The sequence below is a fragment of the Pelophylax lessonae genome (assembly GCF_965119305.1).
Source record: "Pelophylax lessonae genome assembly, chromosome: 3".
NCBI classification, from domain to species: domain Eukaryota; kingdom Metazoa; phylum Chordata; class Amphibia; order Anura; family Ranidae; genus Pelophylax; species Pelophylax lessonae.
This window is the reverse complement of record NC_138770.1, coordinates 438,559,743-438,584,840: the sequence shown is the minus strand read 5'-3', so window position 1 is coordinate 438,584,840 and position 25,098 is coordinate 438,559,743. Positions and strand designations below refer to the sequence as shown.

Below are 25,098 nucleotides of genomic sequence, written 5' to 3'. Positions count from 1 at the left end.
ACTAAGGACATGGATTACTGGAACCATGTCCTGTGGTCTGATGAGACCAAGATAAACTTATTTGGTTCAGATGGTGTCAAGCATATGTGGCAGCAACCAGGTGAGGAGTACAAAGACAAGTGTGTCTTGCCTACAGTCAAGCAAGGTGGTGGGAATGTCATGGTCTGGGGCTGCATGATTGCTGGGGAGCTACAGTTCATTGAGGGACCTATGAATGCCATCATGTACTGTGACATACTGAAGAAGAGCATTATCCCCTCCCTTCAGAGACTGGGCCACAGGGCAGTATTCCAACATGAGAACAACACCAAACACACCTCCAAGATGACCACTGCCTTGCTAAAGAAGCTGGCGGTACAGGTGATGGATTGGCAAGGCATGTCTCCAGACCTAAACCCTATTGAGCATCTGTGGGGCATCCTCAAATGGAAGGTGGAGGAGTGCAAGGTCTCTAACATTCACCAGCTCTGTGATGTCATCATGGAGGAGTGAAGGAGGGCTCCAGTGGAAACCTGTGAAGCTCTTGTGAACTCCATACTCAATAGGGTTAAATCAGTGCTGGAAAATAATGGTGGCCACACAAAATATTGACACTTTGGGCCCAATTTGGTTATATTTTACTTAGGGGTGTACTCACTTTTGTTGCCAGTTTAGACATTAATGGCGGTGTGTTGAGTTATGTCAAGGGGACAGCAAATATACACTGTTATACAAGCTGTACACTCACTACTTTACATTGTAGCAAAGTGTCATTTCTTCAGTGTTGTCACATGAAAAGATATAATAAAATATTTACAAAAATGTGAGAGGTGTACTCATTTTGTGAGATACTATATATACAGTATGGAGATTATATTATTTAAAGCTTGGCAGAGAATTTTCTGAACTCTTATCAGTCATATCTCTAGCTGGCACGTGCAAAACTGAAATCCTCTGGAAAAAAAAAAAAAAAAAAGGAAATAAAATAATATATATATTACAACTAGTAACGTTTAAAAAGTAAATTTCCCTAAATAATGTATATACCATTTTTCATAAAATACCATATATTTGTTAATAATGCTTCAAAGAGAAAGAAACAGCATTTCATATATGGCAGATTGCCTTCCAGTGAAGCTTTCCTCAGATTATCATTCCATCATCCTCCCAGGTTCTATATCTATCACCAAAAAGAGTCACTAAACCACTTTTACACAGTTACTAGAGCATTCAGACTCTGGCTTTAAACTCAATCACAATATGAAAATGAGGCAACTTGCAGCCAATTACAAAAACAGATAAAGGGGTGTAGGTGGGGTGCAGCATGGTACAGAGACAATGACCAACAAAGGCTAGTGCAAAAAGTACTTGTATTGAAGCAGAGGCAAATGTTCACACAAACCCAGTGGGAAAGCTACCCAGACGGGTACACTCACAGTTCTATTAGCTTGAAAGGAGCAATTTCCAGCCAGAATGACAGCATTTGTTACGATGGAGCAGAATGCAGCCTGGCCATCTAGTGCCCAACCTGGAAGGTGTCCAGAAGAGATGCGACCCTACCCTTACCCTTCGTGTCAGGAACCTTTCGATAACTCTAGTACTGACCTTAACAGACATGGGTACCTGTTCCTACTCTGCCCTCTTGCAAAAAGCGCACCAACCCCAGGAGCCAGGGCCTTAAATGGTTGACCCATGGCTCTGGTTGACCCATGATGCTGCTTGAGTCACATGGGGCAGCAGCATCCAATGGGATAGCTTCCCCAGTAACCCTGAAAACCATAGAGGAATCTGGTTCCTCCTGACTTCCTCTCCAACAACAGTGCCAGTGCAGAGCGCCCCTCCTGCCATGGAGAAAGCAGACTGCGCCTGCCTACAGGGGCCTATAATGACATTGATCTATTGGATTCTCTGCAGAGACTCCCTTATCTGCCCCTCTTCTCTCAACTTCTCCTTACTTATTTGTGTTACATTTGCTGACTCTGCAGCCTTTTTAGACAGTATAATGCTAGGTTCACTCTAGTGCAGCTGAAACAATCCGATTTTCAGTGTGATTTGTACAGTGTTTTTGACACATTTTTTATGTGTTTTGATGCATTTTTCATGCTTCATGCATTTTTATACATTTTACACTAATTTCCCGTGCATTTCCATTTATGTCTGTATGGAAAAAATCATGCTACAGCCACACCAAAGCAGTACATGTATGCTTTTTGCATTGATTTGAACGGGCACCATTGAAAATGATATGATTTTCATTGTCGTGCGATTCTATGCAACTGAACTGACATATGAAATCGCACTAGTGTGAACCAGGCCCAAGAGTGAAGTCTGAATACATCATAGAACAAAACTATGAGCGCTATGAAATGTTCTAAAGTATTATTATGAACTAGTTTAGTTTTAGACAGCTGATCAGATTCTTTATTGTTTTGCTACACATCCCTGATGACATCTCGTGTGTCATGTAATATCAGCAATGGTGATTCAGAAAGAGGGCTATGATCCTACATGATGCTGTTAAAACTATCTTTATCAATAAAAAAAAGATCATTAAAACTAATGTATAATTAGACAAAACTTTATTTTTGTCAATTAAAACTCTGCCAGCCCCTTAAGGATGGGGGTTATAATTCTCTGCGTATACCTTCCAACTTTTTGTGATGGGAACATGGGACACCTATTAGCAAAAGTATGCTGTCATGGGACAAAAAAAAGATTAGTTAATCCTTCAAGTGCTTTTTTTTTACCATTACTATTCATTCATACTGGTTTTTGACACTTACAAATGCAGAAGTTGGATAAAAGGTTTAGCACTGGGAAACACATATTGAAAGATAAAAAGTGCATTTTCTATACAACTATATAGATCAGACCAAAATGAGGGACAAATGAGGAGGAAAGAGGGACTTTGTTCCAAATCAGGGACAGTCCCTCCAAATCAGGGTCAGTCCCTGGAAGAGACAGTTGGGAGCTATGCTCTGTGGCATATGTCAAAGAATAGGACTGGGGACATTGTAACAAATTTATTCCAAATCCATGAATTCATGAATCCATAAATACAGTGTTTTGCTTGAGATTATGTTTACTTGTAGCATGACTACCTGTTGAATAATGCTGAAAAAGAATGCTGTTGATGGATAGAACCATAGATCTATAGATGTGTCTGTTATCTCATCTATATTATTCAGCCCATGTTAATAAATGACTGGTTTAAAGTGATAGAGATAGATAGATTCAGCTATTTGAAATATTTATTTTACACCCAGTATATAAAATTATTCTAATGTTAACTTTTATGAAAGTCTCTTTATAAAACAACCTGGTTGACTAAGAAGTTGTATCAATTTCTTTTTCTGACTTCACGTGATTGTAAAATCATGTTTTTTGTTTTTTTGTTCTATTAAAATAACAAACATGTTATACTTACCTATTCTGTGCAGTGGTTTTGCACAGGGCAGCCCGGATCCTCCTCTTCTCGGGACCCTGGCTGGAACTCCTGGCCCCTCCCTCCTGTTGAGTGCACCCACAGCAAGCAGCTTGCTATGGGGGCACCTGAGCCAAGCTGCAGCTCCGTGTGTCCATTCAGACACAGAGCCATGGTTTAGCCCCCCTCTCTCTCCCCATTAGCTAATTAAGTTTGATGGGCAGCAGCAGAAGCCAATGGTGCCCCTGCTGTGTCTCAGCCAAGGAGGGAGAGTCCCGGATGCCCGAGGCATTAGTTGACATCACTGGATTGAGAGGGGGCTTAGGTAAGTATTAGGGGAACTGAGGGGGGCTGCTGCACACAGAACGTTTTTTTATCCTAATGTATAGAAGCTCCCTGCTGTCCTCACTCAACAGAGGATCCTATTTGCCAAATTTAACTATAACAAGGGTTCCATGGTGGGTGGCTTAGTAGTTAGCATTTCTGCCTTGCAGCACAGAGGTGCTCGGTTTGAATCCTGTCCAGGACACTATCTGCCTGGAGTTGGTATGTTCTCCCTGTGCTTGCATAGGTTTACTCCCATCTTCTAGAGACATGCTGGTAGGTTAATAGGTTCCTGCCTAAATGGGCCCGTTTAAATGAATGCATACACGTGTACGTGTTTTACCAATGTAAAAGTATGCAAACCACAGTGTAAATTGTTGTCACTATATAAACTCCTATAAAAAAAATAAACAAGGACAGATTGACCATGGTGAGTGTGAAACAAAAGGAGTCCAAGCTTTTCAGAGTAAAAATATCATATGTTTTACCTCTTTACTATCTCTTCCATATCCTACATATAGAGCAAGCCGCACTTTCATTATAATATATAGTATAATAATATAATATCTTTCCCCTATATTCCCTCATTTTCTCCCCATTATTCTGGGGCACCCTCCTCAGTTAAGTTCCTTTTGCTTCTAGCTAAAAAGTAGGGTAGCATCACTGCACCTAGAATACGTTTTCATCAACCTGGGGTTGCAATCACTTTATGACACCTAAGACCATCTGTAGTGGTTTTTGAATCATTCAATTTTATGCTTTTCCTGCTGCTTTGTAACATCTGGGTGTTTGATGTATGTGATGTTGCCCTTTCTTAAAAAAATATATATATATATATATATATATATATATATATATATATATATATATATTTCATATGTTTTAAAGAAAGAGAACTTCGGGCTTACAAAAAAAACAAAAAACCTTTTACTCAACTAGGTGAATGCAGCATCGATCTGAAGCTGCATCTGTCCCCCGCTACCTGTGCACTTAGAACTGAGCAATCAAAGACCATTGATAGATCAGTTCTCCCCACTGCTCTGAGCAGAGACTAGTGACAGTCACCAGCTCTCTGCTCTGCTCTTCCAGGGCTCACTGGATCGCTGGGCTAGGGAGGGAAGGGAGCAGCTTGCTCAGTCTCCCAGCAGCATAGCCTGAAAGGCTGAGCCAGCTGCTGGTCCAGGCATCTGGGTGGATCCCAACTAAAAAATTGGCATCTTTCCCCAGCCTGGACCAGTTGAGTGACGTCAGCCAACAGCAGACTTTAGCCCGCTCTCTACTGAAAATGGGTCACAGGAGTGCAGAACAAACTGCACTCCTGTGATCCATAGGAGAAGTAGGGCCAAAAAAGCTTTGCCCATACTTCTCCTTTAAAGACCGGGAAGCGTACATCCCGAAGCTTGTTGTAGGATGTGTTTAACAATCTTTCTCATTGATAGATACTGAGCATTTCTTTAGTTACTGCCACCACCACCAATATTAGGATCACGTATGACTCATGAGCCACTGGTGGAAAATCACTGCTTGGCAGGGATATGTTTGTATTGTTTATAAAATTCTATATACACACATATTTTTAATTATTTTTTTCTATTTAAACTTTATTGCTGTGATTTCGAACATGAATCATGAATTCATGAATTTAGTCATGAATTCGAATAAGATAACCTAAACGTACCCCTGGATTTAACATGTTATTTGCTGGTCAAAATGTGTATATACTGAAAACATCACAATTATTTGTATAAGTTAATTGGGTAGAGCATATGTTCAATTACAGTAGTATAACTAAACCTAAAACTTTTTATTATCTTTTGAATAATAGAATGAGTACAATATTGTTTAAAACTCTGTATTTTTTTTTTTTTGTTGTTGCCATCTTGTTCACAAGGTTGAGTTTGTTTTTTTTTTTTTTGCTGTCTTCATCCTCACTACGGAGAGTCACCTCTCTGTTTGCCTCAGTGACTAATGTGACTTGGAATAAGGAAAAAAGAAAATGTATGATTTGTAATAAGAACAGGAATAGGGGAAAGAGCTTACATCTGTTCGGGTGACAACTGTCTAAGAGGAGATTTACTGACTGGAGAGATTTTCTCTTACCTCCTGTAGACACAACAGGAAGTAAGAGAAAATCTCTCCAGTCAGTAAGAGCCCATTCACACTAGCGCGACTTGTGAGGCAACTTGTGTTGCTCCAGGTAGCGTGACATAACAAAAGCAATGTTAATCAATCAGTGCTGTCTTAATTGGCACTACTGAAGTTGCTCCGACTTCAGAAAAGGGTCCTGTACTACTTTGAAGCGAACCTGTGATCCGACTGTCCCATATACTTCAATGGGAGTTGCCTCCTTATCTTAATTGACACGACTTGTTATCCGACTTTCCAGGAAGAAGAAAGAGATTAGCCAGGCATTCCCCACAGACAAAGTCGCCTGTCTCTTCAAAGTAGTGCACAAGTCTCTTCCAAGTCTCTTCCAAGTCTCTAAACAAGTCTCTTCAAGTCACGGGGCGACTTTCTGGTAGTGGTAGTGTGAACCAGCTCTGAATCTTCCTCTTATGCCCTGTACACACTATCAGATTATCTGAAGACTTTTGTCTTCAGATTTACCTTTTCTATGTAGTGCAAGGGCCTGCCAAATTGCATACAAATTGAAAGTGTTTAGGTTTGACCTCATATTATATGGTTTTGGTAAGTCTGCAGACAAAAGTCTTCAGATAATCTGATAGTGTGTACAGGGCATAAGACAGTTGTCACTCAAACAGATTTCCCCATTGTAAGCTCTTTCCCCTATTCTTATTCTTATGACAACTCATACATTTTATTTTTTCCTTAATAAAGTCCCAGTAACATTAGTCACTGAGTCAAATAGAGAGGTGACTCTCCGTAGTGAGGATGAAGATAGCAAAAAAAAAAAAAAAAAACTCAACCTTGTGAACAAGATGGCGACAAAAACAAAAAATACAGAGTTTTACAATATTGTACTCATTCTATTATTCAAAAGAAAATAAAAAGTTTTAGGTTTAGTTATACTACTGTAATTAAACATATGCTCTACCCAATTAACTTATACAAATAATTGTTATGTTTTCAGTATGTACACATTTTGACCAGCGAATAACATGTTAAACCTAGGGGTAGATTTAGATTATCTTATTTGAATTCATGACTAAATTCATGATTCATGTTCGAAATCACAGCAATAAAGTTTAAATATAAAAAAAAAATGTAAAATATGTGTGTATATAGAATTTTATAAACGATACAAATATATCCCTGCCAAGGATTTTAGGTAGGTAGGTTTAGGTTTTCTTGTTCTAATTCATGAGTTCACTGAGTCAAATAGAGAGGTGACTCTCCGAAGTGAGGATGAAGACAGCAAAAAAAAAAAAAAAACTCAACAAATCTTCTAACTCTTCCAAACTCCATCCAAAACGAAATTATTAAAAAAAAAAAAAAAAAAAAAAAAATGGATGCAGATATATTTTAGGTAGTTCATTATTTTATTTTTTAAACGTTTAAACTAAAATACTTTTTTGCTGAGTGTACACTTTTTAATCATACCTATGTGACTTTAAATGAAAAAAAATATTTCCTGACAGACTCCATGGCAGCACACGTATGGGTAGGCTCCGCCTCCTCTCCTACCCTATAGGACCCCACTCCCATAAATTTTTGCTCCAAGCCAGGAGCCGTGTTCCTTTTTTGTCCTCCTTCCGCAAGAGAAGTCTTACCTTATAGGATGCGTTTTCTTACATACCTGGTGGCGTGTGGCTTTCCTGGATGATGCCTTTCTACCTTAGTCCAGCAATCTCAGTACTACTGGGTGGACCCGGGCAATTTGAAATGATGCCGGAAGATGCCATAAATCCTGAATGAGAGGTGGGCTGCATCGCTTGGCCAAACGTCCTTGCTACTAGCGGGAGGCCCTTATGCCCTGACGCACACGCTAGTCTCCGGTCGAGGAGCGTTCCAGGTCCTTCTGTCGGTATTGGTGGTAATGTATTGCTTACTTTATACTTTATATCGTTTTGCTTCCTGGTTAGTATGGCGGCTGGAGCGCTCCTGCGTTCCAGGCCGTCGCTCTCGGCTCCTCCCCCTGCCTCCTGATTCCCAGTTGGGTGTTCATTGCGAGGCTTGGTTCCTAAGTGGTCTGCGCTTGTGCGCACGCCACTTCCGGTCCTCCATGACGCGGTGGCGTCGGGGGGGGGCGTGGCTTTACGGCTCCCGGGAAATTTAAACAGCTGATGGAGCTGTCATTCTTGGGATGTCTGTGGGCTTTTGCGGCGGCCTCCCCACGCTGTGTCTCTGCCTGTGTTTGGTAAGTCCTGTGCTGGGTCAGTCCTGCTTGAATGGGGGAGGGGAAAGGCGGCTATGGGAAGGTAAGATTGAGTTCTTACATCCTTCCTATTGCAGGTTATCTCGCTGTGATTTGCAATGGATGCCTCACCGCCCCCCGGTGGCCAGTCCCTGCGCAACAGGTGAGCTTTAGCTTTTAACTCTCGCTTGTCTGCCAGCTGGCTTACTGTAGCCTGAGCTTTTCTTTCCTTTGTTTTCAGCCCTTTTAGGTCTGACCAACGTCCTGCATCGGGATCAAAGGATAGATCACCTTCAGGCCATCACCATGCATCATCCAAATCCAGGCACCATAGATCCAGATCTAGGTCTAGGCGCCATGATGATTGTCCAAGCCGGTCTTCCCGACATGCTGACCGCCCCGCACACAAATCTTGCTGGGGTTGTAGGGCTGTAGTCCCTGAGGATAGATCCTTGTGTGATGCCTGCTATTCTCGGGCAATCAAGGAAAAACAAGTCCCAGATCCACCAGTGGAAACCCTGGTCAGGCGGATCGTGCAAGAATCCTTAAGGGATTGGGATTCCAACCGGCTGTCTGGGCATACAACTGATACTCCAGTTCTCCCTCAGAGGGAAGACGTAGAGCCAGGCACTTCCCAGCCGAGTCGCTTCTCGGATTCCTCTGAAAGTGAGGATGACCTAGAAGACCAAAGTTCAGGTTTTGATTTTGCCATGATCTCTCCGCTAGTAAGAGCGGTAAAAGAGGCGTTAAAATGGGAAGAGCCAGCAGACTCCCCAGCAAAACAGAAGAAATACTTTAAACATCTCAAGAAAGAACGGGATCATTTCCCTTTTCTGAATGAGCTGGGGGAAATCATTACAGACGAATGGCATGGAGTTGAAAGAAAGAATTCCTTATCGTCCAAATTTTCCAGGTTATATCCTTTTAAGACCGACAAAGTGAAGCATCTTGATTCTGCACCTACAATAGACGCAGCCTTGATGAGGCTAGTCAAACACGTTACCCTACCTTTGGAAGATTCCGTCTCATTTAAAGATGGTCTGGATAGACGAATTGATACGGATCTCAAAAAGATCTATCTGTTAGCTGGTATGACCTGCAAGCCAGCCCTAGCCCTTGCAGCCACATCCAAAGCTATGGAGGCTTGGGTAGATAACGTGGAGACCACACTGAAAGGTGTCTCAGAAGAAGCAGCCAGAAGCTCGGCTGTGTATGAACTAAGGTTAGCAACGGCCTTTTTGGGAGAGGCTTCCATTGATATCATTCGCCTGGTGGCGCGGGTCATGCTCTCTTCTGTCACGGCCAAACGTGCTTTATGGTTACGTCCCTGGCTGGCCGATCCTGCTTCCAAACAAGCCTGGTGCAGGATTCCGTTTGAGGGTGCGTCCCTTTTTGGCAACAAGCTGGACAGTGCCATTACCCGTGCCACTGGTGGTAAATCAGGTTTCCTCCCTCAGGATCGCCGTTTGTTTGACCGCAGAAGATTTCAGCACAAACCAAGTTCGGATCGATCCAGAGAAGCTCGATCTTACAGGCCTGGACGTGAGTTCAGAAAGAATTGGAGAAGATCTCAACCTACAGGTCAGAAGTTCAACAAGGGAACACCTTCTAGTGGTCGGGAGACCACAAAGTCTTTTTGATATCAGGCCTGCTCAAGCGTTGCGAGTAGGCGCTCGTCTACGTCAGTTTGCGCACGTTTGGGCAGCCTCGATTACGGACCAGTGGACCGTCAAGACTGTGTCTCATGGTCACGTTTGGTCTTTCAAAGAAACTCCAATTCTGCGGTTCATCCCTACGGCTCTACCTCGCGTAGAAGAAAAGAAGTCAATTCTTCTGTCATACGTAGATTCCCTGATCTCTCAAGGTGCTGTCATCCCAGTTCCGGCCGAAGAAAGGTTTCAAGGCCTTTATTCACCTCTATTCATGGTGCTAAAGAAAAACGGTTCTTGGAGACCGGTCATAGACCTGACTCATCTGAACTCTTTCATAAAGAAAGAGAGGTTCAGGATGGAGACACTCTTCACTATCCGCCAAGTGGTGCAACCAGAAGATTGGATGATCTCCATAGATCTAAAAGATGCCTATTTCCATGTCCCAGTGGCAGCAGAACTACAAAAGTTTCTTCGCTTTGCCGTGGGTCAAGTGCATCTCCAGTTTACCTGTCTCCCTTTCGGGCTTACCACCTCACCTCGAGTCTTTTCAAAGGTCTTACTGGCTATTGTAGCTCTGATCAGATCGAAAGGGATCCGACTGTTTCACTACTTAGACGATCTGCTTCTTCTTTCTCAAGACCAAGCACAGATTCTGCAACACAGATCTCAGGTAATCTCCACCCTTCAAGAATTCGGGTGGCTCTTGAATCTGGAGAAAAGCCATCTGGATCCGTCAAAATCCTTGATCTTCCTGGGGGCACTCTTCAACACCTCCAGAGGCACCATCTCTCTTCCAGTGGAGAAGATTCCGGTGATCCGCAGCAGAATACAACCGGCAATGTCAACTCCTTATCTTCGGGCATCACAGTGTCTGAAAATAATAGGGACCATGGTCTCCACGGCCCCCATGGTCAAGTGGGCACAGTGGAGGATGAGGCCCTTTCAAATCGGTTTCCTCCGCCAATGGAGCTCTGGGAATCCAGACACTCCTGTACGGATAACATCCTCTATGAGGGCGAGTCTGTCTTGGTGGCTACAACGGGAAAATCTCCTGAATTGTCATTCGATCGTTCCCGTTCCTTGGATCGTTGTGACATCGGATGCCAGCCAGACGGGCTGGGGTGCGCACTGCCTGTCAGAGGTGGCCCAGGGCAGGTGGGACTTTCCCACCCTCGGGTTGGTCTCAAATGTCCTGGAGCTTCGGGCAGCTTTTCGTGCCATCATGGCTTTCCGTCACTTGGTGAAAGGGTCCTCGGTCCTTCTACGGCTAGACAATACGACGGCAGTCGCATATATCAAGAGGCAAGGGGGCACCCGCAGTTCCTCCCTTCTGGAAGAAGTGAAACCGATCATGGCATGGGCCCAACGGAATCTTGCCAATCTATCAGCTGCTTATCTTCCAGGAGTCCAGAACGTTCAGGCAGATTTTCTGTCAAGAACCAATCTAGACAACAACGAATGGTCTCTTCATCCAGAAACCTTCAAGTGGGTCATCTCTCTGGGGATTCTTCCGGAAGTAGACCTGTTTGCCTCTCCAAACAATGCCAAACTGACGAAATTCTACTCGAGATGGCGTTACCCCCAAGCCTACGGGGTAGATGCTCTGACGGACCACTGGAAGTTCCACAAAGCATATGCTTTTCCCCCGGTCCCAGTGATATTCAAGTTCCTGCAGAGACTCAGGAGAGAGAGGGTAGAAATCATAGCAATTCTTCCGTTTTGGCCAAGGAGGCCCTGGTTTCCTCTGCTGCTCCAACTGAGCTTTCGGGATCCTGTTCCCCTGCCATTCAGGTCGGACCTTCTATCTCAGGGTCCAGTGCTGCATCCATGCCCAGCGCAGTTTCATCTCATGGCATGGTCCTTGAGAGGGAAAGACTAAAAGCTCTTGGCTGTCCAAGTGCGGCAATGTCCACAATGATGAGTGCCAGGAGACCGGGCACCAACAAAGTCTACGAGAGGATCTGGTCTAAGTTTGAGGATTACATGTCTAATGAGTCCGATTTCATCACTAATCCTAAGATCCATCACATTCTGGGGTTCCTCCAGACAGGCTTAGACCTATCTCTGGCTGTTGGCTCTCTCAGAGTACAGATCTCAGCAATCTCTGCCTTCACGGGGACCTCATGGGCAAAACATCCTCTGGTCCGGCAGTTTTTCAGAGGTGCGTCAAGAATGAGACCTCCCAGGAAACCCAGGTTCCCCAAATGGGACCTTCCACTAGTCCTTGAGTTTCTCTCAACAACAGTTTTGGAACATGGAGATTCCTTCTTCCTTAAGAATCTGTCTATGAAGACGGCCTTTTTAGTAGCCATCACATCGGCTAAACGTGTCTCTGAAATTAGTGATCTAGGTTGCAAAGAACCTTTTCTGACATTTTTTCCTGATCGGGTTGTCCTGGTCCCTATGCTAGGGTCCAATCCGAAGGTAAATTCAGTTTTTCATGTCAACCAAGAGATTGTTTTACCTACATTCAAGTCTCAAGATGACCAGAGTACCCATCCGTTGGATGTGGGCGAAGTCCTTCAAACATACTTGAAGTTCACAGCTTCCTTTCGCAAGTCAGACTATCTATTTGTTCTCTTTTATGGAAAGAACAGAGGCAAGAGGGCTTCTTCCAGAATAATTTCTAGCTGGATAGTTCAGACCATCCAGTATGCATATAGAGCCAAGGGACTGGCTCCTCCGGAAGTGGTGACGGCTCATTCCACCAGAGGGATTTCTACGTCTTGGGCGGCTTCCCTTCATGTTGCACCAGATGTCATTTGCAGAGCGGCCTCATGGTCCTCAATTAACACTTTCATGTCACACTATTGTGTTGAACCTGCTTCTTTATCCTCAGTTGATTTTGGTTTAAAAATTTTGTCTGTTGACGGTGCAAATTAAACCTATTTCTGTTTGACCAGCAGTTGCCCACCCGGGTGTGTATGGCTAGTTATTTCCCATACGTGTGCTGCCATGGAGTCTGTCAGGAAAACGGAAAATTTATATCAATACTTACCGTAATTTTCCTTTCCTGATAGAACTCCATGGCAGCAGGAGTTCCCTCCCATCTGCTGGAGTAGTCTATATATGGAACACGGCTCCTGGCTTGGAGCAAAAATTTATGGGAGTGGGGTCCTATAGGGTAGGAGAGGAGGCGGAGCCTACCCATACGTGTGCTGCCATGGAGTTCTATCAGGAAAGGAAAATTACGGTAAGTATTGATATAAATTTTCCGTTATATTTAGAAGCATGCAAAAACGATATACTAAGCGAGGCTTCTTAGTGATTTTAAACATTTGCATAATAAAAGAGGATTTAAATACAGTACACTCTGACATAATAAATATAATGTTCATCAGCAGGCAGGGTAATCGGTGATTTCATGAGAGCAGCGGGGGAGACTGGGAAACACATAAAACATGACAAAGATTTATTACATTGTACCACCAGCTTCATCAGGCGCTGGCTGACTTACAATGTGTGGGCTTATTAAAAATAAAAAAAAGGATGTGTAAAGAGCCATGGTTTGATTTCCAGTAATCCATAGTAGCCAATCAGAATTCCCCTTTCATTAAAGTGATCAGAGCTAAAAGCTGATTGCCATGGGTTGCAGGACGCTGCAAATGTCTCTTTCTTGTATTACATAACGATCACAGAGAATATCATGAGCTAGAATTTACACACAATAGCCAAGTTACTATTGTCATTAAAAAAGACACAAATTCTCTCTGCAAGCTACAAATAAAAAACATCTAAAATAATAATTGGATGAGCAGTGTGCTAACCCGCTGCTTTCTGGTGCATGCAATTCATGACACAGCAAGCAGAAGACGGAAATGTAATACTTCCCCCTTTACAAAGGCTGATGAATAGCTTATTTTATCCTAACATCAGTATATGTCCCTAGGAACTAGTTTAGACTGCTAACCAGAAAGGCAAAACCCAACATAAGGATATCAAGGGCTGTGTTTGGTTAGAACAGCCAACAGCTACTTAGTATATTTACTTAGGGGGTATTTACTAAAACTGGAGAGTGCAAAATCTGGTGCAGCTCTGCATAGAAACCAATCAGCTTCCAGGTTTTATTGCCAAAGCTTAATAGAACAAGCTGAAGTTGGAAGCTGATTGGTTACTATGCACAGCTGCACCAGATCCTGAGTGCACTATTGTTTTGCCTGGTACACACAATCAGATAATCGGACAACTTATCGTTCGCATTTTGTTGCATGATACTAGTATCGAATTCAACAATGCGTACTAAACGTATTTTTTCGTATGATTCTGGAAAAGCTTCCTGGTTGTGTAGCTACGTATCGGATAGTGCAAAACAAAAACAATGGCAGCCGGGCTTTTTCCTGGTTATTTTCGTGTTTCTGATCATGCGTGGTCTTTGTCTATCGATTTTTAGCGGATGCTTACTGTACTGATTAAACGATTGTCGTTCGCTGGGCTATCGTATGCAAAAATTTTCGTGTTTGTCCCTTCGGATTTTGTTGGATGAAATGTCGTGATCGGCTGTCGAAAGCTGGGTGCTAACAATCAGATTATTGTGCGATCAATTCGAAAGCAATTTTTTTCATATGTTTATCTGACTGTGTCTACGAGGCATTAGTAAATCTCCCGTTTCACTGCCCCCAATATAACACAGGGAATCCCTGCAGTGGTTATGGAAATGTGAAGTGTTTGTAAATTCTAACAATACATTTCTCTTATGTGCTCCCTTTTGATCCATTAAACATACCATTGAAAGCCTTGTATTATATCTGTTCAACAATTGCAAAATATAAATAAAAATCGTGCTAGCTGATAACTTCCTGAGCTCTCTGTCCCGGTACTGTTAACAGTTAGCATTGTTCTCTGAAATATCCACAGACTACAACTCACCTCCCCCTGTTATGGAGAAGAAAGGGAGGTGTTCTGTAGTCCCAACAAACTCCCTGTCCTATAGCGGCAATGTTGCTCGGCACGGTTGTCACTCTAAGACAGAAGTGTGTAAACTTAATCTACTGACTTTTACCAGTAAGTAAGCCTATATTAAGGCTTACCTATAGGTAGTGTAAATATCTCCTAAACTTGCACTGTTTAGGGGATATTTACATGACATGCAGCCAGTGACATGACTGGCGCATGCGCTTTGAAGGAACAGCCATCCATGCCGTTCCTTCCGAGCCCTGTGCTGTGAACGGCAGCTACTGCGTGCATGCATCATCATGGCTTTGGCCCAGACCGGAGCCTGCGAACCCAGGAGCACGATGGGTGAAGATGGAAGCGTCTGCAGTGCTGACATCTTGGTGCTGGAACAGCTTTGTTTCAAGGTAAGTTGCACATATTGTGCTAGTATGCGATGCATACTAACTAGGGATCGACCGATTATCAGCAAAGCCGATATATATTGAGGGCCGATCTGCACTTTCCACGATATATCGGAATCGGCCTCTGAGGTTACCGATATTGCTGATATTTTGGCAAAGTGCTTGTACCAGACTGATGCCTGCAGCTAAAGGCATCACCCGGGGAACCAGAGTCCATAACCAGGTCGGCTGTCTTGTAATGACAACCAATGCGGCTGAGATGCCGCTCGGCTGTCATTACAAGGAGCGGGAGGGGACGTCCCCCCCCTCCCACCGCCTTCCGCGGCTCGCCCGGGTCTCCGTCCCACCGGAAGACCCGGGCATCCTACCTGCATGGCCGCCGAAGAGAAGACCCGATCAAAGCCGCATTTGGCTCTGATATCGGGTCTCCATGTAAAAACCCGGAAGTGATGTCATGACATCACTTCCGGGTACTTGGCACCAAATTTAAAAAAATGACACCATTCAAAACAGCCAAACTTGGTGTTTTGAATGCTTTTAAGTGCAGAGGAGGGGTTTGGGGTCTTTTCGACCCCCAGATCCCTCCAGAACAGTACCCGTGTAAAAAATAAATAAATAAATAAAAAAATTTTTTGTAAGAATGTGCGAAAATATTGGCAGATATCAGCCGATACCGATATGTGATGGCCAAAATATTGGTATCGGCAATAAAAAAACGATATTGGTCGATCACTAATACTAACACATGATGACTTTACCTTGCAGGGAAAAAACAAAAATGTCCAGCGGTATACAACTGCTTTAATGGCAGGATTAGCAGGTGAAAATAAAGAAAGAAACGTGTGAAAAGGAAAACAAATGCAGAACCACATCGAAGGACAGGAATGCTGCAATACTATCCGTTTCTGTTCTATATATTTTAATTTACCATGGCTCAATACTGTAGTGTATCACTTACTAGAGCTTTAGAAATATTTCCGCAGCATACAGGGTAGAAACTCTCCTTTCATGCCACTAACATCTGCTATAGTTGCACAGTGATGAAATCTGGACAGGTGCTGATGTTAAATGATTTAAGCCAGAGCACCCTGTCAGTAACTGGTACCTTACCTGACCTATCTAGCTGAAATAAAACCAAAGCCTAAAGCTGCAACGTAAAGTGTGTATAAACTTCAGCATGAAATTTCTCGTATTTGCTCCCTTTTGGTGTGTTAATTACCATTTGAAGAGTTTTATTACATCTGTTCTACAGGTGCAAAAAAAAAAAAAAAAAAATCTGTTCACCCGAACATTAATCTCATGAGCTGATAACTCCCTGTACTCTCTGCCTCTGGACTGTTATCAGGTAGCATTGTTCTCTGCGATTTCTATGGACTATAAAACACCTCCCTTTTTTATGGAGGAGAGAGAGATGTCTTGTAGTGCTAATACAGTATAAAAAGTCCACATGCAGTGCTAATCTAAAGCTAGGTGTAAGCAGTCCAAATCAAGAGAAGGAATTCCTCCCCAACTTCCGTGCGTGAAAAGAGGCACACCACACTCACCGTGAGGTTATAATATCTCCCTACCAGAGGTGGGAAAAACAGTGCAGTAAATCATGGGTTTCTCATAATCCACACCAGAGGAATGATTCAGCACTCTAGCCAGCCAATGATATAAAGCTCACTGGATCAAAGGTAGAGAGGAACGGATCCAGGTTGGATGACCATGGACAACCCTCCACTTGACTAACCTCACCGATCCCAAGCAGAATTTTACATAATAGATAGAAAACCCATAGTGAAGTAAGTAATTCCAAAGGGTAACATTTATTAGAAATGTACTCATAGTGTTGCAAACAAAAAAAGCATAAGTTAATGACCATAGACAATCCTCCACTTGACTAACCTCACCGATCCCAAGGAGCATTTCACGTAACAGATAGAGAACTCATAGTGAAGTACGTATGTCCAAAGGGTAACATTTATTAGAAATGTACTTACAGTGTTGCAAACATAAAAAGCATAAAACTATCTCAATGCCGCGGCTCTAGCGTGCCTGTATCTCGTCAGACCGCCTATCAAATTTCAGCCAATGGGCCTTCGTCAGAGGCGTCAACGGAGGCCCATGATAAAGGGCCATTAACTGATTGGCCATTGCAACACTGTAAGTACATTTCTAATAAATGTTATCCTTTGGACATACGTACTTTACTGTGGGTTTTCTATCTGTTACGTGAAATGCTCCTTGGGATAGGTGAGGTTAGTCGAGTGAAGGATTGTCCATGGTCATTCATTTATGCTTTTTATGTTTGCAACACTGTACGTACATTTCTAATAAATGTTACCCTTTAGACATACATACGTTCTTCACTATGTGTTTTCTATCTGTTATGTGAAATGCTCCTTGGGATCGGTGAGGTTAGTCAAGTAGAGGGTTGTCCATGGTCATCCAAAATGGATCCGTTCCTCTCTACCTTTGATCCAGTGAGCTTTATATCATTGGCCGGCTAGAGTGCTGAATCATTCCCTTGGTGTGGATTATGAGAGACCCATGATTTATGATAGGGTATATTTCTCAATAGGATTATTGCACTTGCACTTTTGGGTGAGAGTTTTTAGGATACCATAATATTGAAAGGTATTTTTGCGTTGATTTCCCATTTTTTCATTCACCGTGATTTATTGCACTATTTTTCCTATCTCTGTTAGGGAGATATTATTACCTCACGGTGGGTGTGGTGGGCCCCTTTTCACGCATGGAAGTTAGTGGAGGCCTTCCTTCTCTTGATTTGGACTGTTTACACCTAGCCTTAAAGCGGAGTTCCGGGCACAGAAGTCATTTTTTAACAAACATACCCCCGGGACAGTCAGGGCTAGTACATTCCACAATGGCTAGCCTCTGATCTGTCCCGGTTAGCACTTACCTTTTAGAAGAAATACTTACTTATATAATTTCTTCCACAGCGTTTCCATCTCTCTTGTGGGCAGCTGAAGCCGGCGCGGTCCTCTTCTGCGTCTTCTTCCGCGTCTTCTTCTCCCAGAATGCGCCTGCACCGGCCCCGCTCGTCACTTCCGGTGCGGCGTCGCATTCCTAAACAGCTTCTGGGCATGCCCAGAAGCTGTTTAGCAGGGGAATGCGGCGTCGCCCGGAAGTGACGAGCGGGGCCGCTGCCGTCGCATTGATTCCTGGGAGCGATGACGTTCAGCTCCCAGGAATCATCGCGAGACAGGAAGTGACAGCGGAGCCGCGGCGCTGAGGGAGGAAGTACACTGAGGTGAGTATTTACGATCTTCAATTACAAGGTGAGTTTAAAAAAAAAAAAAACCTAACTATCCAATTCCGTTTCAGGTGATGCAGAACTAGCGGACAGGCACAAAAAAAAAATATCGATTTTGTGCCCGGAACTCCGCTTTAAGGCCCGTACACACGATAATAAAATCTGTAGGGAAAATTCATCCGACGACCGATCTGCCGATTTTCGAATTGTTAGTATGGTGCTTTCGACAGCCGACACAGCCGACTTTTCGGCTGACAAAATCCTGATGTACAGGCTATATAATTTTTGTCGTCCGTAATACAACGTCTGATTTTCATCTCATTAGTACAGATTTAAGCCCCGTACACACATACCGAATGTCGGCCGAACGATCGGCCGTCTTTTGTCCCGGTGCTGTCTTGTCGGCTGAAAAGTGCTCAAAGACTGCACACAAATTTTGTCGGCCAACAACAGCCGACTGCAGAAGTGATGTCATGTGATGGTTAACTTTCCGTGTGTTTTTTTCTTTTCTGAGCATGCCCAGTCTTGCTAATCTGCTGTTTGTCGGCCGAATTCTGTACTGACTGGCGAACAATCGGCTGTTCTGGTGACGGCCAACAAAAATTTTATAGCCTGCACACCCGATTCTGTTCGGCCGAAAAGTCGCTGTCGGTTGTCGGAAGCATCATACTAACAAGCCGACAATCGGCCGATCGTTCGGCGGCCGAATATTTACGGCCGACAATCGGTACGTGTGTACGGGGCTTGTAAGAGCAAGTCTAAGCATGCTCAGAGACGAAAGAACACATACAAAGCAATCCAACACACGACATCACTTCTGAAGTAGAATTCTGTCGTACGGGAAAATTGGTATGAAAATAACCTCTTCACTTTCCACATCAGACTACCATGCCACAAAAAAACTATGACAGATTGTTCCAAAATCTGATCGTGTGTACGGGGCTTTAGGATAGCACTGCATGTGGACTTTTTATATTTTACATATTTTTGTCATCAACAAAATGTATGCTGGCTGCTAATTAAGGACTAGTTTTTCATTTTATTAGCTTAAGTGCGGATACTCCCCCTGTATTTTAATTTAGTGCTAATACAGTGTTATGTAACCCTAACATACTCCCGGTCCTAGGGTGACAACGCTGCTCAGTAGGGTTGTCACTCTATGATAGGAAGTGAGGTTACATAGTTATCGTGGTTAAAAAAAAAGACACAAGTCCGTCCAACCAACATAGAAAAAAAAAGATAATACCAGGATAAACAGGTGAAAAAAGAAACCCTAATGCCCCATACACACGTGCAGATTATCTGCAGACTTTTGTCTGCAGACTTACCAAAACCATATAATATGAGGTCAAACCTAAACACTTTCAATTTGTATGCAATCCGGCAGGCCCTTGCACTACATAGAAAAGGTAAGTCTGCAGACAAAAGTCTGCAGATAATCTGCACGTGTGTATGGGGCATAAGAAGTCACACATCTAAGAAACAAGTAAGCTGCAATACTCTCAATTTTTGTCCTCAGGCTTAGATACACTTTAAGCTACTATAGCTGAATACTGCAGAGTATCGCTCTGTTCTAGAATCTAAAGCTCACTATAAACATTACAATCTGGTTGTACAATGTCTGTTACACCTACGAACAACTATGTAGTAAAAGAGCCTGCCTGCTTATAGTGACATAAACTGGATTGATTAGGCTAGGTCATCATATTACATAGTTCTATGCCTGTACCACACTTCTCTATGTGAGTGTTTTTATTTCAATAAATTGCTTGTTATCTACATGCTGCACTTAGATCGGCACCGCTCTCTCTCCCTCCCCTTGTCTCCATATTACATCATTTTGGTAGATCTCAATTTGATTGTACAGTCAGATTGCAGTGTGTGTGTGGTGAGCTTTACATAGACAGTGTCAGATTCAGCAAACCATTCAAATCGGTCATTAACTAATCAAGGCAAAAATGGCATGGCTGATCAATGAGCGACAGATAGTGACTTGTTTTGATCAACCCAATTCGTTGGGCTGTGGTGGAAAAAAAAAAATTGTATAGGGTCTTCCGATTGCTTACTGCTTGGGAGTACAAAAAGAGACCTGTTCTGTATAATCAACTCATGTATGAAATCCATTGAAACTAGGGGTACACGTGTACGGAACAGTGAGTGAATTATGCTTGCCATGTGATTCATTTCTAGCTCGATTTATGCAACTGAGCAATTATGATCGATTGCTTTATAGCACTGTGTATAGATATCATCAGAATTATTTCCTGTATATACAGGGTGGAACCCCCCCCCCCCCCCCCTCTCTCTCATGCTTGCGAAAGCTCCTGTACCATCTGCTATAGTTACACAGTGATCAAATCTGGACAGGTGCTGTCATAACATGATTTAAACCAGAGCACCCTGTCAGTAACGGGTAGCTTACCTGACCTATCCAGCTGAAATGAAGCTAAGCCTAAAGCTGCAACTTAAAGACCTATGAAAGCTGCCAATACACCTTGCAATCACTTTTAGTCCCTGTTCACACTGGTGCGATTCATCGTGCCATTTGACAGTTCCTAGTCGCACTGCATTGTCTGCAATATAAGCGATGGAATAGCTGCGACTCAGAAAAAGGTTTCCTGAACTACTTTTTGCCGATCCGGGAATCATTGCAAATCGCGGGACGCCTGTGCGTTGCCGTTGATTTGCAATGGCACACCAAACGCTCTGCGATGTTGCCGCGATTTCCGCCTGCCGAATCGTGGTAACATCGCGCAAACAAATTTGCGGGTCGCATGACGCCCCAAAGAAGCTCTTGTACCTTTTTTGGGCGTCATGCGACCCGCGATTTTGTTTGTGCGATGTTACCGCGATTCGGCAGGCGGAAATCGCGGCAACATCGCACAGCGTTTGGGGTGCCATTGCAAATCAACGGCAGCGCACAGGCGTCCCGCGATTTGCAATGATTTCCAGATCGCGGGCAGAATCGCGGTGATTCTGCCCGCGGTCCGCTACGCTAACATGTGAACGTAGCCTTAGCTAAAGGCTCTGTTCACATCTAGGCATTTTTGGGCTATTTTCTGCTCTAAGCCTCAGCTCTAAAAACGTCCAACAAGACAAATTCTATTCATTTTAATGGCCCCTGTTCACATCTGAGCGTTCTGTCGCCTTAGGCAAAAAACTCGTTGCTTAAAAAAGTACATGAGTTTCTTTTTTTGCCAGATTACAGGTGTTTATATTTTGTTTTCATTGGTCACTTGTCAACCTAAAAACGCCTGCACAAAAACGCTTCAAAAATATATAAAAAAAAAAAAGTAAAAAAATAAAAATAAAAATAATAAATAAAATAAAAGTGAAAAAAACGCCTGTGAAAATAGCAACACCTAGGTGAACGGAGCCTAAGGTTTTATTCACATCTAGGTGTTTTTGTGGCAATTTTCTGCTTTAAGCCTCAGCTCTAAAAACGCCTAACAAGACAAATCCCATTTATTTCAATGCCCCTTGTTCACATCTGAGCATTCGGTCGCCTTAAGCAAAACGCCCCTCGCTACAAAAACGCTACAAAAACATCTAAAAAAATGGCAGAAAAAAAAACGCCTGTAAAAATAGCAACATCTAGGTGAACAGAGCCTTATAGGCCATACACCCTATACAATTGTCTTTAGATTTTTTCCTTTAGATTTACCAAAACCATATAATATGAGGTCAAACCGAAACACTTTCAATTTGTATGCAATCAGGCAGTCCCTTGTACTACATAGTGTAAGGTAAATCTAAAGGAAATCTAACAACAAAAGTTGTATAGTGTGTATCCAGCTTAAGCTTCGCTCACATCTAGGTGTTTTTGGGCGATTTTCTGCTCTAAGCCTCAGCTCTAAAAATGCCCACCAAGACAAATCCCATTTATTTTAATGGCCCTTGTTCACATCTGAGCATTCGGTCGTCTTAAGCAAAATGCCCTTTGCTAAAAAAAAGTACATGAGCTTCTTTTTTTGGCAGATTACAGAGGTTTTTATTTATTTTTTCATTGGTCACTTGTCAACCTAAAAACGCCTGCACAAAAACACTACAAAAACACCTAAGAAAATGCCCGAAAAAAATGCCTGTAAAAATAGCAACACCTAGGTGAACGGAACCTAAGGTCCGTTCACATCTAGGCGTTTTTGGGTGATTTTCTGCTCTAAGTCTCAGCTCTAAAAATTCCTAACAAGACAAATCCCATTTATTTCAATGGCCCTTGTTCACATCTGAGCATTCGGTCATCTTAAGCAAAACGTCCCTCGCTTAAAAAAGTACATGAGCTTCGTTTTTTGGCAAATTACAGGGGTTTTTATTTATTTTTTCATTGGTCACTTGTCAACCTAAAAACGCAAGCACAAAAAAGCTACAAAAAATGTCAGAAAAACGCCAGAAAAAATAGCAAAACCTAGATGTGAACGGAGCCTTAGGTTTACCAAAAATATACAATATGAGGACCTGCCTAAACTATCCAATTAACTTCTATTCAGTATGACAGGCATAGTTGTTGGTAGATCTAAAGGAGGTTGTACAATCAAAATTGTAATGAGTGTGATGAGCTTGATTGTACAATCAGATGTGTGTATGGGCAATCTAAAGCAGAAACCTGATGGTTGAAGTGAAGAAACAGATCACTTACCTGTCAAAGCAGCACCACAGTTTGTACAATCAGGTTGAAATTAGTGTGATAAGCTTGATTGTACAATCAGATGAGTGTATGGGCAATCTAAAGCATAAACCTGATGGTTGAAGTGAAGAGTCAGATTGTAATGAGTGTGATGAGCTTGATTGTACAATCAGATGAGTGTATGGGCAATCTAGAGCAGAAACCTGATGGTTGAAGTGAAGAATCAGATCACTTACCTGCCAAAGCAGCACCACAGGTTGTACAATCAGATTGTAATGAGTGTGATGAGCTTGATTGTACAATCAGATGAGTGTATGGGCAATCTAGAGCAGAAACCTGATTGTTGAAGTGAAGAATCAGATGACTTACCTGCCAAAGCAGCACCACAGGTTGTACAATCAGATTGTAATGAGTGTGATGAGCTTGATTGTACAATCAGATAAGTGTGTGGGCAATCTAAAGCAGAAACCTAATGGTTGAAGTAAAGAATCAGATCACTTCCCTGCCAGAGCAGCACCCCAGGTTGTACAATCAGATTGTAACGAGTGTGATGAGCTTGATTGTACATCCGATGAGAGTATGGGCAATCTAAAGCAGAAACTTGATGGGTGAAGTGAAGAATCAGATCACTTATCTGCCAAAGCAGCACCACAGGTTGTACAATCAGATTGTAATGAGTGTGATGAGCTTGATTGTACAATCAGATGAGTGTATGGGCAATCTAAAGCAGAAACTTGATGGGTGAAGTGAAGAATCAGATCACTTATCTGCCAAAGCAGCACCACAGGTTGTACAATCAGATTGTAATGAGTGTGATGAGCTTGATTGTACAATCAGATGAGTGTATGGGCAATCTAAAGCAGAAACCTGATAGTTGAAGTGAAGAATCAGATGACTTACCTGCCAGAGCAGCACCACAGGTTGTACAATCAGGTTGTTTGTAATGAGTGTGATGAGCTTGATTGTACAATCAGATGAGTGTATGGGCAATCTAAAGCAGAAACTTGATAATTAAAGTGAAGAATCAGATGACTTACCTGCCAGAGCAGCACCACAGGTGGTGATGAAGACAGCCACCAAGACTCCTACGGAGGGGATCCCGTTCCTCAGCACCAGTACTCCAATTAAGAGGGTCACCAAGGGCAGACATCGCTTGAACACCACATACATGGGGAGGCTGAGTCCTCTTAAGGACCAGAGGGTGAGGCTGGACTGCAGGGTAGAGAGGATGGTGACCCCTGCGAACACCCGAGCAAGACTTAAGCCATAGGAGGGCACCGAGATCTTGCCACATCGTCGGAGAACTTCTAAGGTGATGGCTGCGGTGGAGCTGGTCATACACTGCACTAGGGTGAGGAAGGAAAAATTATACTTGCTGATGAGAAACTTCAGCAGGATGTTGAGAGAACCTGAGAACACCCCATGTGCTATGGCCACTGAGATCCCCAGCATTCGTCCCCTGCACATTTGCATCCTTAGTCCAGCGCAGCCCTGGAGCACCAAATAAAGACTTTTCTATGCAATGGAAGCACACAGCCTGCGAAGGGAATCCCCCTGATGGCTTACAGTCTTGCACCAACTCTACCTACCCACTGATCACCCCCCTCTTTCTTCTGCTCCTGCTATGGACAGCAGCTGCAGCACCACCCCGATGGTGAAAAGGAGTAAGAAGAGAAAAAAAAAAAGAAAAAAAAAAAAGTAACTCCCTGGATGAAAATGATCAATAGGGGGGAGAAAACTGTACTGTGTATAGGATCTGTCTCCGGAGTGCCTCACTCCCCTCCTCTACACTGACGCATTTGGACCAGTGTGCATATGCAGACTCCATTTACTTAATGATTGGGAGTAGCGCTTCACCTATTGCCATTGATGAGTCAACCTTACTGTATATTCGGGAAGAAAAGAGTCTTTCCTTTGTAGGAGAGGACCAGGCTGCTGCTACAAACCTAAAAAACAGGATCATATGTGCTGCTGGGAGCTCTAAAGTAATTGCCTTGTCCTAATCCATTAAACAGGGAAACCTTAGGAAGATGGAGATCCAATAAATTACTAGAGAGATCACTGGACCTGGACAGACAGAGGTCATCAGACAATAGAAGGCAGAGCAAGGAATCAAATCCACTATTGACCCCCCTAAAGAAATGCCTTCATTGACGTTTATCTGATGGCACTAGCCTGCCACATTTTCAGCCTTTTCGGGTTTAGAGGTGATTTCAGATAAAGAGGT

At 43.1% G+C, this 25,098-nt stretch overlaps 1 protein-coding gene across 1 annotated transcript in view; it reads right to left on the bottom strand.

Moving 5' to 3' along the window:
- The window catches only part of SLC35D3 (solute carrier family 35 member D3), a 39,501-nt gene extending 15,103 nt beyond the window's left edge, over nt 1-24,398 (bottom strand). The window contains exon 1 of the mRNA XM_082252228.1: nt 23,909-24,398. Within this exon, the coding sequence (XP_082108354.1) occupies nt 23,909-24,344 (436 nt within the window). The 5' untranslated portion in view covers nt 24,345-24,398. The remainder of the gene's footprint in view (nt 1-23,908) is intronic.
- Between the last annotated feature and the right edge of the window lie 700 nt (nt 24,399-25,098).